Source organism: Erythrolamprus reginae, chromosome 1 (genome assembly GCF_031021105.1).
Source record: "Erythrolamprus reginae isolate rEryReg1 chromosome 1, rEryReg1.hap1, whole genome shotgun sequence".
In the NCBI taxonomy this organism is placed as follows: Eukaryota; Metazoa; Chordata; class Lepidosauria; order Squamata; family Dipsadidae; genus Erythrolamprus; species Erythrolamprus reginae.
This window is the reverse complement of record NC_091950.1, coordinates 122,751,313-122,769,322: the sequence shown is the minus strand read 5'-3', so window position 1 is coordinate 122,769,322 and position 18,010 is coordinate 122,751,313. Positions and strand designations below refer to the sequence as shown.

Sequence of the window (18,010 nt, the reverse complement as noted above, 5' to 3'; positions counted from 1 at the left end):
TTGCTTATGAAAGGCCCACAAATCCTAGTAAGTATATAGCATAAATATGCAATAAATAAATTTTAACTTAGAGGAAGTTTTAAAATTAAATCTAGTTATGCTGTGTATGATTTTTTTTAATAGAAATTGTTCTTCATATGATTCTATTACTGTGATTCATTTTTCAGTACATCCCTTTCCAAAGGAAAGGAACACCAATGGATACAAGAGCCAATAGTAGAATTGCTTATTCAGAACTGGTAGGCTTATGTCAGCAGGACAGTTGGCATTTTTCTCTCTTTGCAAGTTTTTTAATTTTTAATTTTCCTCCCATTGGTTGCAAAGGAGTAGAAAATCGATCAATTCCATGATTATCATGCCTTCCCCTAATGTTACTGGCAAGTATGAATAATGGGAGTGCTGTTGTTCTTATAGCTCCACAATCTTCTATAGTCCCTCCACAATCCCCCCTCTGCAATACACACACACTTCTGCTTGAGCAGCCCAAGGCAGCTGGCAGAGGAATTGAGAGCTTGGATCTCAATTTCAGTATCAAATTTCTCTCCAACATTGTAGAAGTTCTAAAAGACTAAGAAAGAATAGAATAGTACCTAATCGGGAAGAATAAAGATATACAAGAAATTATATTCATTTCCATGAATGTTATGTAAATAAATATTTATACAACTATTAGGAACTCTCTGCAGTTTCTAAACTTAATATACTGAAAAAATGAATATATGCTTTGCAGATAATTGATAGTAAAATGAGATTTCATTTGATTATATGTGGAGGGAGACATTTTTAGACAATTGTTTTGAGGAAGACTTCTGTACATTGGGCCCTTAAACTGATAATTTCTGTTGTATTACTTTAGGTTATTTATGATACATCTAGCTATATAAAATGAAGATGTGTTATTATAACTTTCTCAAATAGATAAATACATTTTTCTTATTATGTCACAGGGCTTGATTTTTAAAAGCACTTTCTGCCACTTATAATCAAGGCACTTACTTACTTACTTACTAACTTACTTATTTGCCGCCCAACTCCCGAAGGACTCTGGACTGTTAAATATCTGTACAGTATGAAATTATCTGGACCTTTAAGAACATCTGGATTCACCTCTAAACTTTCCTAATTAGAATATGTTAAACTTATAGATATGTTCATCCGATCTTAATTGGAAAAAATAATTTTGCAAACAAAAGAATTAGTGATATTTAAAAGGAAAATGAAATAAAGCTTACTGTGATCCACTGGCAGTCAAGCAGTTCATTTGCAGTGATTCTGTGGGCAGGATCTACCTTCAGAAGCAGCCACAGTATATTTTTAGCTATAAAAAGAAGACATCCATGAACTTAAGTTCTAATAGTCTCTCCATTGTATTCATGTGTGAGTACTATTCAGTAATTGCTTTGTGAAATTTCTTTATACTTCAATGAGAATCATGCTAGTAAAAATTCAAACCTTTATTGTCAGAGTACAACATGTGTACTATGAGATTGCCCTCCCTTCGTGCACCCCACCAACACAATACAGCTCACAGTGAAAGACAGAAAATCCTTATACCAATGAATCCTGCTAACAAACACCCAATCCTATTGCACCATGTAAAATTATTTCACGTCGCGCCGCCCCGCAAGTCAATCATACTATGGTGTTATAGTTATTTTTCATTCAGGAGTCTGACAGCCTACAGATAAAAGCTGTTCTTCAGCCTGTTTGTGTGTCTTCCTATGCTTTTATATCTCCTCCCTGATGGTGACCTGGGTGTGAGTTGTCCCTGAGGATTTTCCTCACTATTCTAAGGCAGCAAGCCCTAGTGCTGTTGTCTAGTGGTATTAGGGGCCTGCCCACAAAGTTTTGTGTTGTGCTCATCACCCTCTGTAACGTCTTTCTATCTGCGGCTGTCAAGCCAGCATACCATACCATGATGCAATAAGTGAGGATGCTTTCTATTGTGGACCGGTAAAAGGTGATCATCAGTTGTTCTTCCACTTTGTTTTTTCACAGGGCTCTGAGGACGTGGAGTCTCTGTTGGGCCTTTCTGGCCATCGTATTGATTTTCCAGGTGACATCTTCACTGAGATAGACTCCCAGAAATTTAAAGGAGGAAACTGTCTCCACACAGCCTTCCATGATGTAAAGTGAGGCAGGTTCCTCTCTTCTTCTGGAAGTCTAACACCATCTCCTTTGTCTTGCTGATGTTCAGGTGCAGGTTATTTTCTAAGCACCAAGTGGATCATTTTTGAACCTCCCCCCATACGCTGTTTCGTCTCCATCTGTAATAAGTCCCAATATGGTGGTATCATCTATGAACTTAATCATCACAGTGGATGGGTCAGATGATACACAATTTAGTGCTTTTAAAAGGTCAAAAGGTCATTTGATGTTTTCATTTTATTCATCAATGGGTTTTTAGTCATACACTTATCTACCTACCAGCTATATTGACTGATTGCCACACTGATTGTTTAAAATGAAGTTCTCCTTTTTTTATAACTTCAAAAAGTTTTTCTTCTGTACTTGCCATAAAAGGTGGTTCGCCAGATAATCTAGAAAGGTAAGAAACATGAAAAGAGTATGGAAGTAGCCTTGAAGAAATATGAACCAGCCATTATGAAAAATATAAGCACAATCTGGAAAGAGAGAAAGGGAGACATGTCTTGAGGGCTGACAAAATGGATACTTACCAAATTTCCCCCACTCTATATGTAGATACAGAGATTTAAACTGCTCATTCAAAGTGAGAACATCAGGAAATAGAAATTTAAAATATTTCCACACACAAAAATAGGATATTTATTTAATCTGTTCAAAACTACTGGTTTCTTCTTATATTTGTATTAATGTAGGTTATGGCTTTCTTTTGCTTCTCTGAATCAGTTACATGAATGATCCACCAGTTGGAGATCAGCTCTTGTAAAGTGTGATATCATACTACTGGTTATCTAACCTATTTTTACTGGCATTATTATCATTAAAATTTAATGACAGATTCAGAGAGAAAGCAATACTTCTCAATCAGTTACATAGAGGATCCCAGTCAAGCTGGGATTACAGTATATAGAAAAATTATTATTATATTATGCAGTCAATCCAACTTAACTTCATGATGATACTGTTCGAGTACAAACATAGGTAACTGAGATTAGAAATTAAAATATAAATGAACAAGAAAACATTTTGAGAAGCATTACCAAAAACTACGGTAATATAAAATAGATACAAAAAAATTCAGTATTCCCTAATATGTTCCTATTTGCAAGTATAGTTGTTTTTCAGAATACTGCGGAAAAAATACTGACCAGAGATATTGCTAATTTATCCCTGTAAAACTTGTGATCCATGAGGGCATGCCAAACTAAGCCCACTAGGAACTCAATAAAAAGATAATTGTCTCTTGTTTTACTAGTCAGTGTTAAAATAGAGATGGGCCATAAATTGCAACTACATTACAATAAAATACACCATAGAGACCCTATGCTACTACACAAAAGTATCCATGAAACTCACCATTTCATTGTAAAATGAATGTTGTATTTGAAGGATTAGTTTTTCTATGGATAACAAGGTCAAGCTTAGTGTAACAGATACGCTTGTTAAGAGAAGGTATGCCATCTCTATTAATACAATTGTTCAGCAATTAATACATTAATACAGACCCATTAAAAACTACTAGCCACACCAGTTAACAATGGCAACATTAAACATTCACTTAACAAGGGTAGCTAAAAAAACATCTAACAATAGAGTGAACTGCCTATAAAACTGTACAAATATTAAAGAATATTTCATATATCTCTCATTATATCTTCTAAATAGAATAAAAGGGAATGTATATTCTATTAATTGTTACCAAGTTTGATTTTTAAGTGTCATTTAGGGGCAATATAAAGTAACACTGTTGTAACATTATTGTGATTCTACAAGGTCAACTTAAAATATTTATCTGTTAATTAAAGTATAATGTTATAAAGCCTGAACTGTGACTAAAATTGGGACAATTCGGTGCTCTTTGTTTTACAAAGTCTGTGAATTGTACAGATTGCAGAAACAGCATGGAATTCTTAGTGTCCATTCAAATTACCCAAATCCAATGTATAATACATTCAGCTATGCTATATTGTGCAAAAATGGCATGGTAACATTAATACAATAAACTGCAACCATAAAATTGGTACTGTCTCAGTATTAAAAAGTTTCAGAACACAGCATGATCTACATTTTTTTTTTAAAAAGCAGTAAAACTTCAGTAAAATCTGCAATGCGTAAGAACTATAATGGATAAATTGGAAGAATAATTATTTGGGAAGCATCAACTTTATTGGGAGGAAGTTTATTCTTTCTACTTGACTGATCTCTTCTCAGTTGCCAATATTGATGTTTCAAAGAGGGTCAGCCTAATGGAATTCACCAAAGAAAAGAACAGTTATGTCCCATCATTTTCCCTCATCAAAGAGAGTTCCTTTTTACAATTTAGAACGTATCCGTGTAATTCAAATTCAATTATAAAATGTAAGGATTGCACTTTTTACTGTTCAAGTATATCACATAAATATTCCTGATTTTCTTTATTCAATTAAAATATTAGTCTTATTTATAAATAACTGAATAAAATAGTAACCCAAGATCTATAAACTACAACGGCCTATTAGCATTAGAGATAGTAATTTGGGTCAAGATTTGGTCAAACAAAAGGGAGATCTATTATAATCAACGGGATTTAAATTAATGACAATCAATTTCAACAGTTCAGATGAAGCATGACCTACATCTGGCTCTAACCTTGAATAAAAATGTGTGTATTATAGTGAGTATCCATGAAAAACAAATGCTTTCAAAGGTAACATTTCTGGCAAATAAATTCCATTTTGTCAAATGTAACCAGCACAGCACAGAAATAAAATAACTGTATGCTCAGAGAGAGAAACAGAGTATATATTATCAGCTATGACCAAATAATTGAATATATTAAAAGCTGAGGTTAATAATTTCTATCAGAAAGGATTCAATATCGACAATTTAACCAATGAAAAACACTAATCAAGCAATAATTGACAAATATTGCCTTCTTTAGGAATGATATTTTATTATATATAAACTACTTACAGCATATACATAATGACACCTATGCTCCAGACATCACACTGTTGGCTATAGTCGTGTGCGCTAATTACTTCTGGAGCTGCCAACAAAGAAAAAATATATACTTTTAATTACTTAAAAGAAAGCAGTATGGATGAGATATACTTTGCTTACCCCTCAGAAAATAGCAGATGTTGATATTAATAATGTACGGCCTTAAACAATTCATGCTGATATAACCTCATTTTGATTGTTTAGTTAGTCGCAATTATCATAATTTCTATTTTTGTTGCTTGTGTTCCTCCTATTTGTAAATTGTAGACAAATCGTGTTCCTAAAATCTTGATTTCAAATCCTTTACAAAACTACATAAATACATTTTCATTTGTAAAACAAATGCATAGATTCATATATTAGTTTTAAAGTCAGAAAGGCTTCCTCCCTAGTATATAAGGGCAGATCCTATGCAGTGAGGGGTAAAAGTATAAGAGCAGGAGTTAGTAACCTGTTTGTGTTGAGAGCTCATCGGGGATGTTGATACTATATAATGGGCACACACACAAAAAGGAAGCCATGGTGGACATGATTAGTCTCAGAAGGAATTTTCCAAAATGAAAATGATCCTTAAATATGCTGTCTGCAATCCAAATGGAAATGTTGTAGGGACTAAAGTTTCTTCTACAGATTTCCTATTAGGTGTTTTTTTTTAAAGTCAGGTGAAACAGGGAGTTGCATGGCCACCACTGTATGAAATAACAGGACTGAGCCTCAATAGACGAGGTGCTAATCTTTACAAATATCCTATTAAAATTGAATAGAATTAGTCAGCACATCCTTTAAGTTGAACTTCAACCCTTGTATTGTACTTGCGAGCAATCTTCTAAGAACTCAAAGACTATGCTCACTCACACCAATATGGAACAATGTTAACAATTAGCAATCCCATTGAACTGAATCAAACATTGCAAGCAGGTTTATGAAAAGGAAATACAAATGTCTGGGCAAGTAAAAATCCACTGATGTGGTAAAGCATTTTCCTTTTCTCATTGCAAAGTCCTCTATTTCATCTCCAACAAAAAAAAGCAGATAGATCATATTGTGATAATGTGGCCTTGCCTACTATCATGCAAAGTCTGCTTACATTAATTGAGACATTATTCATTCAAGCAGCATCCACCAACAATTAACTACTTCATTCTTCCCCATGCCCTATCTCAGTTCCTCTGATTTCCAGTCTCCCAAGGATGCAGAAGAAGGGGGGAAGGAATAGGAAAGTCCTCTGTAACAAGCATGCTTCTGAATGTTAATATAGGAAACAAAGCTTACTCAGTCCTGTTTGACGAAACTCTCTACTGTATTAGTAAAATATACTTATAGCACAGCGATGGGCTACGAGCCGGAAGGCTAAATTGCACTCACCGCGGCGGCTCGTAAGTTCTTGTGGGACCAGCGCGATTTTGCTGCTGCACTTGTGGAGGTAGCAAAATTGCACCCGTGTTTCGGTGAGGTTTTACCTGCGGCTCCATGCACGATTTTGCTACCTCCACAGGTGCAGCAGCAAAACCATGCTGGTCCCGCAAGAACTTACGAGCCGCCGCGGCGAGTGCAATTTAGCATTCCGGCTCGTAACCCACTGCTGTTATAGCAATAGCATTTAGACTTATATACTGCTTCACAGTGTTTTACAGCCTTCTCTATGCGGTTTACAGAGAGTAAGCATATTGCCCCTAACAATCTGGGTCCTCATTTTACTGATCTTGGACGGATGGAAGGCTGAGTCAATCTGGTTCATTTGATCTGGTAATCAGCAGAAGTAGCTTGCAGTATTGCACTCTAACCAATGCACCACCGATGCTCTGTTGTTATAATTAACAACAATTGCAAACCTTCATACTTAGTGTATCAGTTCCAATTTATTAGCAGAGCCATGTTGGGAGAATCTGAAGTCCCAGGGGTCTCTCCACCCAGTTGAAAGTTCAACCTCTTGTCCCACACCCCCAAGTCCACCATGTTGACCAATCTTCATCTGCCAACTTGGCAGCAATTCTCATCTCCTTCTGTGCAGGTGCAGCAGTGGGAAGACAAAGGATGACCTTGACCATGTAGAATGAATTTGTTATGGCTATGTGCAGCTTTCATGCAACTACCCCTCCCAAATTCCCACAGCTAAGAATACATTTTAAAATATCATAAAGTGTGGCAGGCCAAAGACCTCAACTAAAATGGCTTCGACCTGATACTTAAGTCATAAGAATGTATCCAAAATCCATAAGCATAACTATGATTGTACATATAAATGAATAGCATCCAACATATTCCAACATATTTATCGATAGTTACAAAACTTTAATTCATTATAATACTATTTTAATCACTTCATTATCATCTTCAGGCTGGTGCTTTTGTCTTTGTGCTAGGGTGAACATAGCAAAACCTGAGCTGCCTTCCCTCTATAAATACTAGTGGGTGGGTGTGGAGTGCTGGCTCAGCAGCTGCTAGCTGTGTTGAAACTTCCTGGTGAGTCAGTGGGGTAACACCTTGTTGTGGTTCAGCCTGGGACCCCTCCGGGAATGGCTGATTTGCTGTCGGTGTCCAGCTCAGAGGCTGAGGACCAGGAGGGGCAGACTGACGACGAAGCTGAATTCCAGGCTGAAGATGAAGGACAGCCAGAGTTCCACCAGGGGGAGCTCTCCCCAGCAAGCAGCCTGGATTCCCTGGGGGAAGATGCTAGTGACTTCATAGATATGCGACAGAGGAGAGCTAACGAGAGAAGAACGCAATTGGCTAGATATTTCCAGCATTAGAGGTCACAGCTGGGTTTGGGTGTGGTGCTCTTGGGAAAGGATAAAAGGCGGCCCCACCCTTCCTGGCTTGTGGAGTTTTATCTTGGAGATTCGTGAGACCTGTCTGTGAACTTTGGTGGCTACAATCCTGGTTTGTGCCTTGGACTCTTGAAACCTTGGGGGGGGGGGTGCCAGCAAGAAGCTTTTGGAATTGACTGGACATCAGGACCCTGTTGTAAAGTATTGTAACCTGTCTGCTGTGAAGACAGGTTTTCCTTTGTGCTTATTTTTTCCTGCTATAAATTACTTTTGGATTTTACCAGAGTGTCTGGCTGTTTTTTCAGTGGGTGTGGAGGTCTGGGAAAACCCAGACAGAACACACCTGGGGTTATTGATGTAATTGATGTATACTGATTAATTGATGTTTGTGGATTGGGGGTGATATACTGAGTAGTTGGAGCTTGCAGACTACTTAGCTGTTTTGTAATGTTTATCTGGGGTGTAATAATTTTGTTTTGGCTGTGAGTTTGTGGTCTGGTCATGTGTTTATGGTGTTTGTTAGTTTGCTTTGTGTGCATGTCAGAGGGGGCTGCAACAGTTATGGGCACTGCTGTAGTTTGGCTTCTGGGTGGTGGTTGTATTTGGTCTGTAGCGTGGGTGTGGGTTTGGGTCTGGTGGAGGTGATTGGTAGTTTGAGAAGTGTGAGGAAGTTGGACAAATCTGAAAACAAACACAAGCTCTGGCTTATATATGTAGATGATACCTTTGTAATTTGGCCACATGGGAAAGAAAAACTGGACAGCTTCCTCACACATCTCAACAGCCTACACCCCAAAATACGATTCACCATGGAAATAGAAACCAACAACCAACTTCCCTTTCTGGATGTCCTAATCTACAAAAAACCCAATGGCTCCCTAGATATATATATATGAACTTACCCATATAAATAGGAGTCCCACAAGTAGACTGGAACATGCTTTCACTTCCTCCCATCTTTTGAACAGCTAAACCAAAATCAGTTACCTATAAGAAACAAAATTGTTTTCTTTTTTTATATGCGTCGACATAACTTTTTATTCTTCGTAAAATTTTAGTATTCAGAACACAACCACTTTGTGAGAGATTTTTTTTTTTTAAAAACTCAAAATGTTTCCTATAACAATTCACATTAAGCAGAAACTCTGCATCAAGGTTTCCATAAATATTCCCAATTTGTTTGGGAATTGCATTAGCATTAGTGCATACATAAAAGCAAGGTGTGTATTCAAGAGAAACAGCCAGGAAAACCAAATGCTGCTACCGGATTTACATTAACACATTTAAAAGGCAAATAATTATAATTACATGATGTTTAAGGATCCAAATGCAGTATGTAATATACAGAAGACGATATTAATATTGAGTAGAAGCTAATATAGAAATAAAGACTTTTGAGACTAAATGGATGTTTCAATTTAGGGAAAATTAATACATTTTATTTGTACACATTCTATAAACAAATAAGCAAGAAGAAAAAGGGAGAACAGCTGGAGAATATTTTCCTTCAGCTACCCAAATACCCAAAGATCCTCGCAGCCTATATTTCACAGACTGCTTTGACAGGGCTGCCAAAGTAGTGTCCAGAGGTGTAATGTCCAGAGAATGTCCAGAGATACTTTACCAGAAGAGCCCTCCACTCCTCCACTCGTAACAGAATACCCTACGCAACTGGACTTACAATGCTAGGTTTAGAAAGCTTAGAACTACGTCGCCTTAAACACAATATAAGCATAGCCCATAAAATAATCTTCTACAATGTCCTTCCTGTCAACGTCTACTTCAGCTTCAACAATACACAAGCACACAACAAATACAAACTTAATGTAAACCACTCTAAACCCGACTGCAGGAAATACGATTTTAATAACCGAATAGTTGATGCATGGAACTCACTACCAAACTCTGTAACCTAACCCCCAAAACTTTACCCTTTACCCTTAGACTATCCACTGTTGACCTCTCCTGATTCCTAAGAGATCAGTAAGATGCATAAGTGCACCAGCGTGCCTTCTGTCCACTGTCCTAATGTTTCTTTTTTACTAGTCTCATGCATATGAATATTATTATATCTTTGTATACCACCAATATGTACCGGTATTTGACAAAACAAACAAATAAAACAAATAAAATAAATAAGTGTCCATTTTCTCTATGTTTGATTTCAGACATAAAGGACAGAATGAGATAAACAGTGTCAATCATGTGTCAGTCATGTTCCTGTCAATCATAGTGTCTGCAGTATTAGTTCCTGTCAATCTAGCTGATCTCAAAAAAGCTAGGCATAGGCCAACCTGGTGTGTGTTTCTATAGGAGAGATTAGGAGGTCAAAAATATCTAGGAAAAAAGAAATAACGAAATCTGTATTATTGTCAAGAAAATAACAAGGACATATATGAAGTTATCAGAGATCATTATGTAATGCTAGAGCAATCTAGCAAGGGAATGGCTGCTTTTATTATAGGAAATCATGTTCTCAACTTTATAGGGAAGTGTTTTCCGTTTTCTTTCCAGGGATATTATATGGTTAAAAAACAACAACTGTCAATCCATCACTGGGTACCATCTCCCTTGAAAGGGCTATTATGTCAGCCGAGGCAGAAAGAAGAGGGAAGTAGCTTTGTCCAATTACTATCTTTTCCTTTTTTGTCTCAGTGCCTGGCTAAAATGGTCTGTGGTTCCTGCTTCCCTATACACAGAGCTTATTCCTGCATCTGTGGGAAATATTCTGGTACATTGGATTCAAAAACCATATACAGTGATACCTCGTCTTACGAACCCCTCGTCATACGAACTTTTTGAGATACGAACCCAGGGTATAAGATTTTTTTTGCCTCTTCTTCCGAACTATTTTCACCTTACAAACCTGCCGCCACTGCTGGGATGCCCCGCCTCCAGACTTCCATTGCCAGCCGAAGCACCCGTTTTCGCGCTGGTGGGATTCCCCCGCTGGGATTCCCCTGTAGCATCGCAAAATCCGGAGGTGGGGTTTCCCATGGAGGGGAGCCTCAGGGGAATCCCACCAGCATGAAAACGGGCACTTCAGCTGGCAAAAGGGGTGAATTTGGGGCTTGCATGCATTAATCGCTTTTCCATTGATTCCTATGGGAAACATTGTTTCATCTTACGAACTTTTCATCTTATGAACCTCGTCCTGGAACCAATTAAGTTTATAAGACAAGGTATCACTGTATCTTGATGAGAAGGAGACTGGATAATTGTGCTTACAACATGTTGCATCCAGCGATTGTTGGCACAAAAGAATAGGGTTATGCCAAAGTGCTATGCAATAGAAGAAATATCAACATGGAAGAACTAACATTGCCCACATATTTTTGAAAAACACAACCACTTGAGTTACATTATTGTGTCTTTAGGCATCGATGATGTGTCTGTAGCACTCTTGCTTCTAAAACATTTTCATCAGAATTGTCCAGGAAAACTGATGCCAAAACAACATAGCAAGGCCGTGCAGTATTAACATAGTCAATTCTGTGTTGGAAGAGGAGAAAAACAACAGTCTGCTTCAGCATGCAAACATGCCACTCCTCAAACCCAAAAATGATCATATATTTCTCCCCAGAAATGCAAGGAGGATATACAAAATCAAAGGGCATGAAGAGACGCATGAATCAGCCCTAAGAGAAATCTTGATTCTTGCAAAACACTCATGGAGATAAAATACACTTGGTGATAAAGTGTGACTTTATTTCCCATAAAATGTACCCTAATATTAGATATCATTATAGACATTTTATTAAATCCTTCAAGTCGTTTTAAAGCAACTACAAAAATAGTAAGCATTTTGTAATTATATTTATTAAGGGCCAATTATTTCTTTATAAACAAATAAGTATACGTTCTTGAATCAGTTAATGCATTTTGGCAGTAAATATTCATTCTAAAGTCCATAAAGTAGAATGTCATTGGGATGTAAAAACTATAGTTTTCAAAATTATTAAAATGTTTAAATTAACTCGCCAATATGCATAATTCATGCTAATCATGGCGCTCCAGGCTTACATTTGCTAACAGTTTAAAACTCTATCCAAAAAGTGAACAAAAAGAATAAAGTATACTTTTAAAAACATTTCTTTACATATAACTATACTGTTCTTTGTTCAATAAGAAGTTTTTCACCAGTGGCACTTGACTCCCACATTCTTGTCAACTGCTACTATGTCAGAACCTTATTTTCTGGCTTGATTATACCATTACACTTCAGTTTAAAAGCTACTAATAGGCATTTACTAGGAAAAGTGACTTTTGATACCTGTATTTGGAAAAAAAGTAATGTATAAAGTGAAGTATTACAATCCCTTACCTTTATGTTTAATTTCATTTCATTTTCTTCATCAATGTCACTGCTTTTAACTAAAATGTTTTCCAATTTCAAATCTCTATGAACTATATCTGTCAAGATGGAGAACAAAAAGTAAAAGTGTTATTTATCAAATGCATTGAAAAATATTCTGACAGAAATATTTTAAAACCCTTTTGACTGAGTAATTTATGTGCATTTCATTTTACATTAATGCACGCAAGCAGACACTTGTATTCTTTCTTTCATAAAAAAAAGAGAACAGTTTCTGTATATTCCAAACTTCGGTCAAACTTAGATCTATTCTTCAAATAAAATGAAAGAGAAGTCTGCATAGATTTTATTACACTAAAGAATATAATGTGTCACAGGAATATTTTAAAAGCACTAATGTATAAAATTAGTATTTTCAAATGAAAATACTCAGTTTGCTTTCTATGTTCAGAAATACAAAACATTAAAAAAAAGTTCAGGTGAGCACTTATTTCTTATTCAGTTCCTTCTTGCCACTACTACTGTTTTACTTCTATTCATAGTTGAACCACAAACTACCCATTTTCTGTTTTCTATCATTTGTTTAGGATTTTTTTTAATTATATCAAATCTCACAATAGTATTTTGTCACATATTCATGTGTGTTTATTTCTCTGAGCATCCTGGGGGAATAAAATGGTGTCCCATTACCCTGTCCAAAATAATGTAAACTCCCTATGCCCATGACGGTGAACCTACGGCATGCGTGTCATAGGTGGCATGCAGAGCCATATGGGAGGGCATACGAGAAAAGGCCATTTCATCCTCCAGACGCTTCAAGAAAGCTTCCCGGAAGCTCTGGAGGCAAAGAAAATCCCCCAAATGGACAAGTTGGAAGTTCAGAAAAATGCACATCCAATTTGCATTTTTTCCCCACCTACTAACAGTGGTGGATTCATATCAGTGTGATCCGGAGTGCTGCACCGGTAGGAACACACTGATACAATTTTTGGGTATTTTTTTTCAGGCATCTTCTGAGAAGGAGCTTCTCAGCTGTGCTTCAGATAGACATTAAGAAAAGGACAGGCTGGAGGGCTTCTTCTGACACGGAGACGTCGGGGAAAAATAGCTGAAAATTGCATCAGTGGGTTCAACCAGTGCGGCACATCGGACCACACCAATATGAACCCGCCATTGCCTATCAGGCTTCAGAAAGCCTCGTGCACATGCGCAGGGGGGCAGCGTAGGGTGGGTGCGCATGCACGGGGGGGAGGGGAAGGGTGTGGGCATTTATGCTAGCACACCCATACACACTCCTTTTGGCACACGAACAAAAAAAGGTTTGCCATTACTGCCCTATACCCTCTTCACCTTCTCTATAACACACACACATTTTAATGACTGAAGGAAGAATGGATGAATGGCCAAATGTTGAAGATGAGGCTCAAATCCTCTGTACCAGATGTGGGATTCAGCAGGTTCTGACCAGTTCTTGTTACTCTGTAGAGTGTAGGTCATTTCTGAAACTCTAATCCAGGAGGTGATGAAATGGAGGGATTATTTTGAAAAAGACACATCCCATTCATCTGCTTATTGAACAACTTTCTGTACTAAAACATATATCCACAGAAATGATAAGAAAATAATAATTATTAGAAATAATTTATTTCCTTACTACCTTTGAATAAACTACTTATTAACTTATTTATGATACTAAAAATATAATTACGGTAAAAATGATTTTCAGCTAAAAGTACAGTGAAAATAGGAAAACTGCAATTATTAAATATAGTACAAAATGAACATTCTTACCCTTCTTATGAAGATAAGCAATTGCTGACGCAAGACTTTGGATTATATGCCGAGTCTCATTCTCCGAAAATCGACCTTTTCTTTGAAGAATCTCTTTAAGTTCTCCATCTTCACATAACTCCATTATAAGATACACCCGCTGACATTAATAAAGAATATATCTGTGTCTGTGTAACACCACCTGAGCTTACATAGAATATTGAACTGAAGAAGTAATATGGGAGTAACTTCAATCAATAGGGGTTTTCAGCATGTTCCATAGCTCAGTGGTGGGCAAAGTTGGCTCTTCTATGACTTGTGGACTTCAACTCCCAGAATTCCTGAGTCAATCATACTAGCTCAGGAATTCTGGGAATTGAAGTCCATATGTCATAGAAGAGCCAACTTTGCCTACCCTTGCCCTAGCTCAGTTCCAACGTGCATGTGTGCGCTGGCCATCTGATTTTTGGCTTGCACAGAGGCTCTGCGAGGGCATTTTTGGCTTCCAGAGAGCCTCCAAGGGGATGGGGGAGGGCGTTTTATCCTCCCCCGGCTCCAGGGAAGCCTTTGGAGCCTGGAAAGAGCGAAACACAAGCCTACTGGGCTCACCGGAAGTTGAGAAACAGGCCGTTTCTGGCCTCCAGAGGGCCTCTGGAAAGGGGTTGTTTTCACCTTCCCCAGGGATTGAATTATGGGTGTGGGCACTCGCGATAGCACACGCCCACACTCTTTCGGCACCCGAGGGAAATTTTTTTTGACATCACTGGTATATATTTGAGGCAGTACATTGGTTGCCTATTATCTTTCAAATGCAATTTTAAGCATTGGTGTTAACTCTTATAATCTGATTTCAGGTTATTTATAGGAATACATTCCTCCCTGGAATTTGTAATTGTGCTAGGAGAGGCAACAGATTGCACCCAATTTTCAGGAAGTCAAGGGGAAAGGTGTGTTTTAGGGTAGCAGAACTGGTGTTCTGAATGGCTCACCACTTATGGTTAGGTTACTCCCAATGCTGATCATTTTCCAAACAGAAACTGAAAACTGAGTTCTTTGGGACGGCATTTGAATCATGATGGATGGTGTATGTTTTATGTCTGGGGAGGAGGTGTTATACTGTATTTATTATTATGTTCGTTTTATTTGTAAGAATTGGGTTGGATTAGATTGTGGTAGGTAACAATTTAATAAATGAAAACATAAATAGTTGGCAGGGGAAAGCTGGCATATATAGCAATCCCAACGGAAACAAGTGACAAACATCACAATCTATGGGTCAAAATACAAAATGGCAATCATAGGACCAGACTACCTCCCGGGACTACCCTCAACCACACACCTCCCAAGCAGCCAATAAGGGCCCACAGAGTTGGCCTTCTCCAGATTCCATGTACCAAACAATGTCAGTTGGCAGGGCTGTGGGGAAGGGCCTTCTCTGTGGTGGCTCTGATGCTCTGGAACCAACTGCCTCCGGAGATCCATATTACCCCCACCTTACCGGCTTTCCGGAAAGCCATTAAGACTTAGCTGTTTCGAAAGGCCTGGGGCCACTAGGTTATTATTTTGATTTGACCATGAGTGATTGAGAGATGTATGGGGTTCTTTTAAAAGGTTATTAATGCATTTTTAAATTGTCTTTTAAATAGTTGTTTTTTATTGTAAGCCGCCAAGAGTCCAAGTGGAGTTGGGCAGCGTATAAATTTTACATATATATATATATCACATGTTTTTGCTGAATTTGATATATATATAGTAGCTCTCCCCCCCCCGCTCCCCCAGAAAGGGGTGGGTTTCAGTCACTTAGTTGCAACTGCCATCTCACCATTTTTGACTAACAGCTAATATAAGAATAATGTGACATTCATCAAGTCTGAATTGGCAAAATAATGCATTTCAGAATATGCAAGCTTATCCCTGATTTGTTCAGAAAAAACGATATCTGAATGTTGCAAATTTAAAACAGGGAGACAGAAAAATATGTAGCATTAAATTATAGGAAAGATCCAAATCATAAGAAAGTGGTTAGAGAAGAGTTAACATTTTTTTAAAGAATTTAGGAGCAAATTAATTATAATATACCTAACTGCCATCGTTATAGCTTGATTTCCACGTGATATTAACTGAACCTTGGGAATTACATTTATGAAATCTTACCTTTGGCGTCTCAAACACTTCTTCAAGATGTATTATATGCTCATGGTTTACTCTTTTCAATATGCTTACTTCTCGTTCAAGAAGCTTTACAGCAGAACTCCCAGCCTTAATGTGAGAAAATAAAAATAAAAAGGGTTTGGTGGAATCAATATCCTTAGATGCAATTACTTCTCATGACATAGGAGGATGCCCACCTCATGGCAAGTCCCTGATACTTCTGGACTGCATTGCTAGGCACCTTCAGCAGGCAGTGCTGCCTGCCACATGAAAGATACCAGAAAGTTTTCTCCTCCTAAGTACATTGCATTCCTTTACACACGAAACTAGAATTAAATCAGAACTCACATGATTCAGGTAGTACTTTATATATTAATGAAATCTTCCTACCTACTCACTATTAATGATACCAAGTAGAAAATGTGAGAGGAGCCATTTTTTTCTCTGAATGGCTCTTATTATTTTAAATATTATAATGAAAGAAATCGATTCTTTAAATCAAAGTCAATTCTTCAGTCAAAAATAACTATTGCTTTTTCCTACATTTATAAAAGCTGTATATATTTATAGGAGTCTCTCCAAGGGTCTGTAATTGGTTTTTAGAATTCTATGTATGTTGAAAGCTGCTCTAAATCACCCAGTCCAAAACATCCACCTATATTTATAAAATGAGGTCCCTAAAGTTAATTAAATTTTATTCAGTTCCATTTACGCTTCCCATGTTCATTTTGCCAGAACAGCAAAGAACATATTTGTTTCAGTTTTTTCTAAGTCTCATCTATATACATTTGGTAGTAATGTTAGTATCTATGATATGTTAACTTTGTAACTACCACTTTTCATTACAATTCTTTAAATCGATAAAGCTCATCGCTCACATTTTTGTTCTTCCTTTGAAAGCCCTCAACCCCATTTTTATAACGTATCATGTTATTTTTTAAAGATGGTATCACTTCTCAGTGATACTTGCTGGTTCAAAGTTCAAAGGATTTAATCTCATATGCCCTGCACAATCTTCTTTGAAAGGGTCAAACACACATTTTTTGATCATTACATATTTGATATTGCTAATATCACTTATTAAAGTTTTTAAAAAGTCTTTTATAATAACATTTACTGAAATGAACTACATTAACTTGTGCAATATATTAGGCAGTGTTGTAAAACTTTTTATTTCGTTTGACGTATCTGCAGTCCCACAGTTCTAGTCAAAATACATTAACATTATTATATCTCATATAAAATGTTGAAGAAATAATAAGTGCACAATAATCAATATTTCCCAACTATAGTAGAAACTTAGAAACTCATAATTATAGCATTCAAATTAACTGTTAAAATAAGGTAATCATTGCCAAGAAGATGAAAAATTATGTCTATTACCAACCTTTTCACGGTTTACTTTCTTCATTGCCCACTTTACTCCTGTTTCTTTGTGTGTTACTTCAATCACTACACCAAAGCTGCCCTGTCCTAATTTCCTTCCAAAAGAATAAATTTGCTGCAGACATAGAAATATGTAAAGAAAAAAATAAGAAGACAAGGATAGAAGATACTTAGATAATTCTATGAAATCACCAAATGTGATCAGAGAGATGATAAATATGCACAATGACATGTAGATGATGTTTTATCCTGGGGGGGGGGATGAGTACAAGGCAACAGAAGGGACAATAGAATTGAATGAACTAAAAATAATAAGAATTCAGTATTTTTAAAAAATGCTCACTATAGGCAGTTTCCTCTGTTTCTAATTTAATGTTTGGGATGTTCTAAGTAATGCATTTTACTTTATATTCCTTTATATCTAATGCCACTTTTGTTACCTGGGTTTTTTTTAATAGATATAAATAAAAGCTTTTATTCCTAGCCTCATGTA

The 18,010-nt window shown here is 36.9% G+C and overlaps 1 protein-coding gene across 3 annotated transcripts in view; it reads right to left on the bottom strand.

Moving 5' to 3' along the window:
* STK33 (serine/threonine kinase 33) overlaps window positions 1-18,010 on the bottom strand; it is a 63,625-nt gene that overhangs the window by 5,633 nt on the left and 39,982 nt on the right. For all 3 annotated transcript variants that reach the window (XM_070763657.1, XM_070763665.1, XM_070763672.1), the window contains exons 6-13: window positions 17,519-17,632; window positions 16,135-16,239; window positions 14,002-14,140; window positions 12,220-12,308; window positions 8,798-8,882; window positions 5,098-5,173; window positions 2,428-2,540; window positions 1,233-1,318 (exon numbers count right to left, since the gene is read on the bottom strand). In XM_070763657.1, the coding sequence (XP_070619758.1) occupies window positions 1,233-1,318; window positions 2,428-2,540; window positions 5,098-5,173; window positions 8,798-8,882; window positions 12,220-12,308; window positions 14,002-14,140; window positions 16,135-16,239; window positions 17,519-17,632 (807 nt within the window). The remainder of the gene's footprint in view (window positions 1-1,232; window positions 1,319-2,427; window positions 2,541-5,097; window positions 5,174-8,797; window positions 8,883-12,219; window positions 12,309-14,001; window positions 14,141-16,134; window positions 16,240-17,518; window positions 17,633-18,010) is intronic.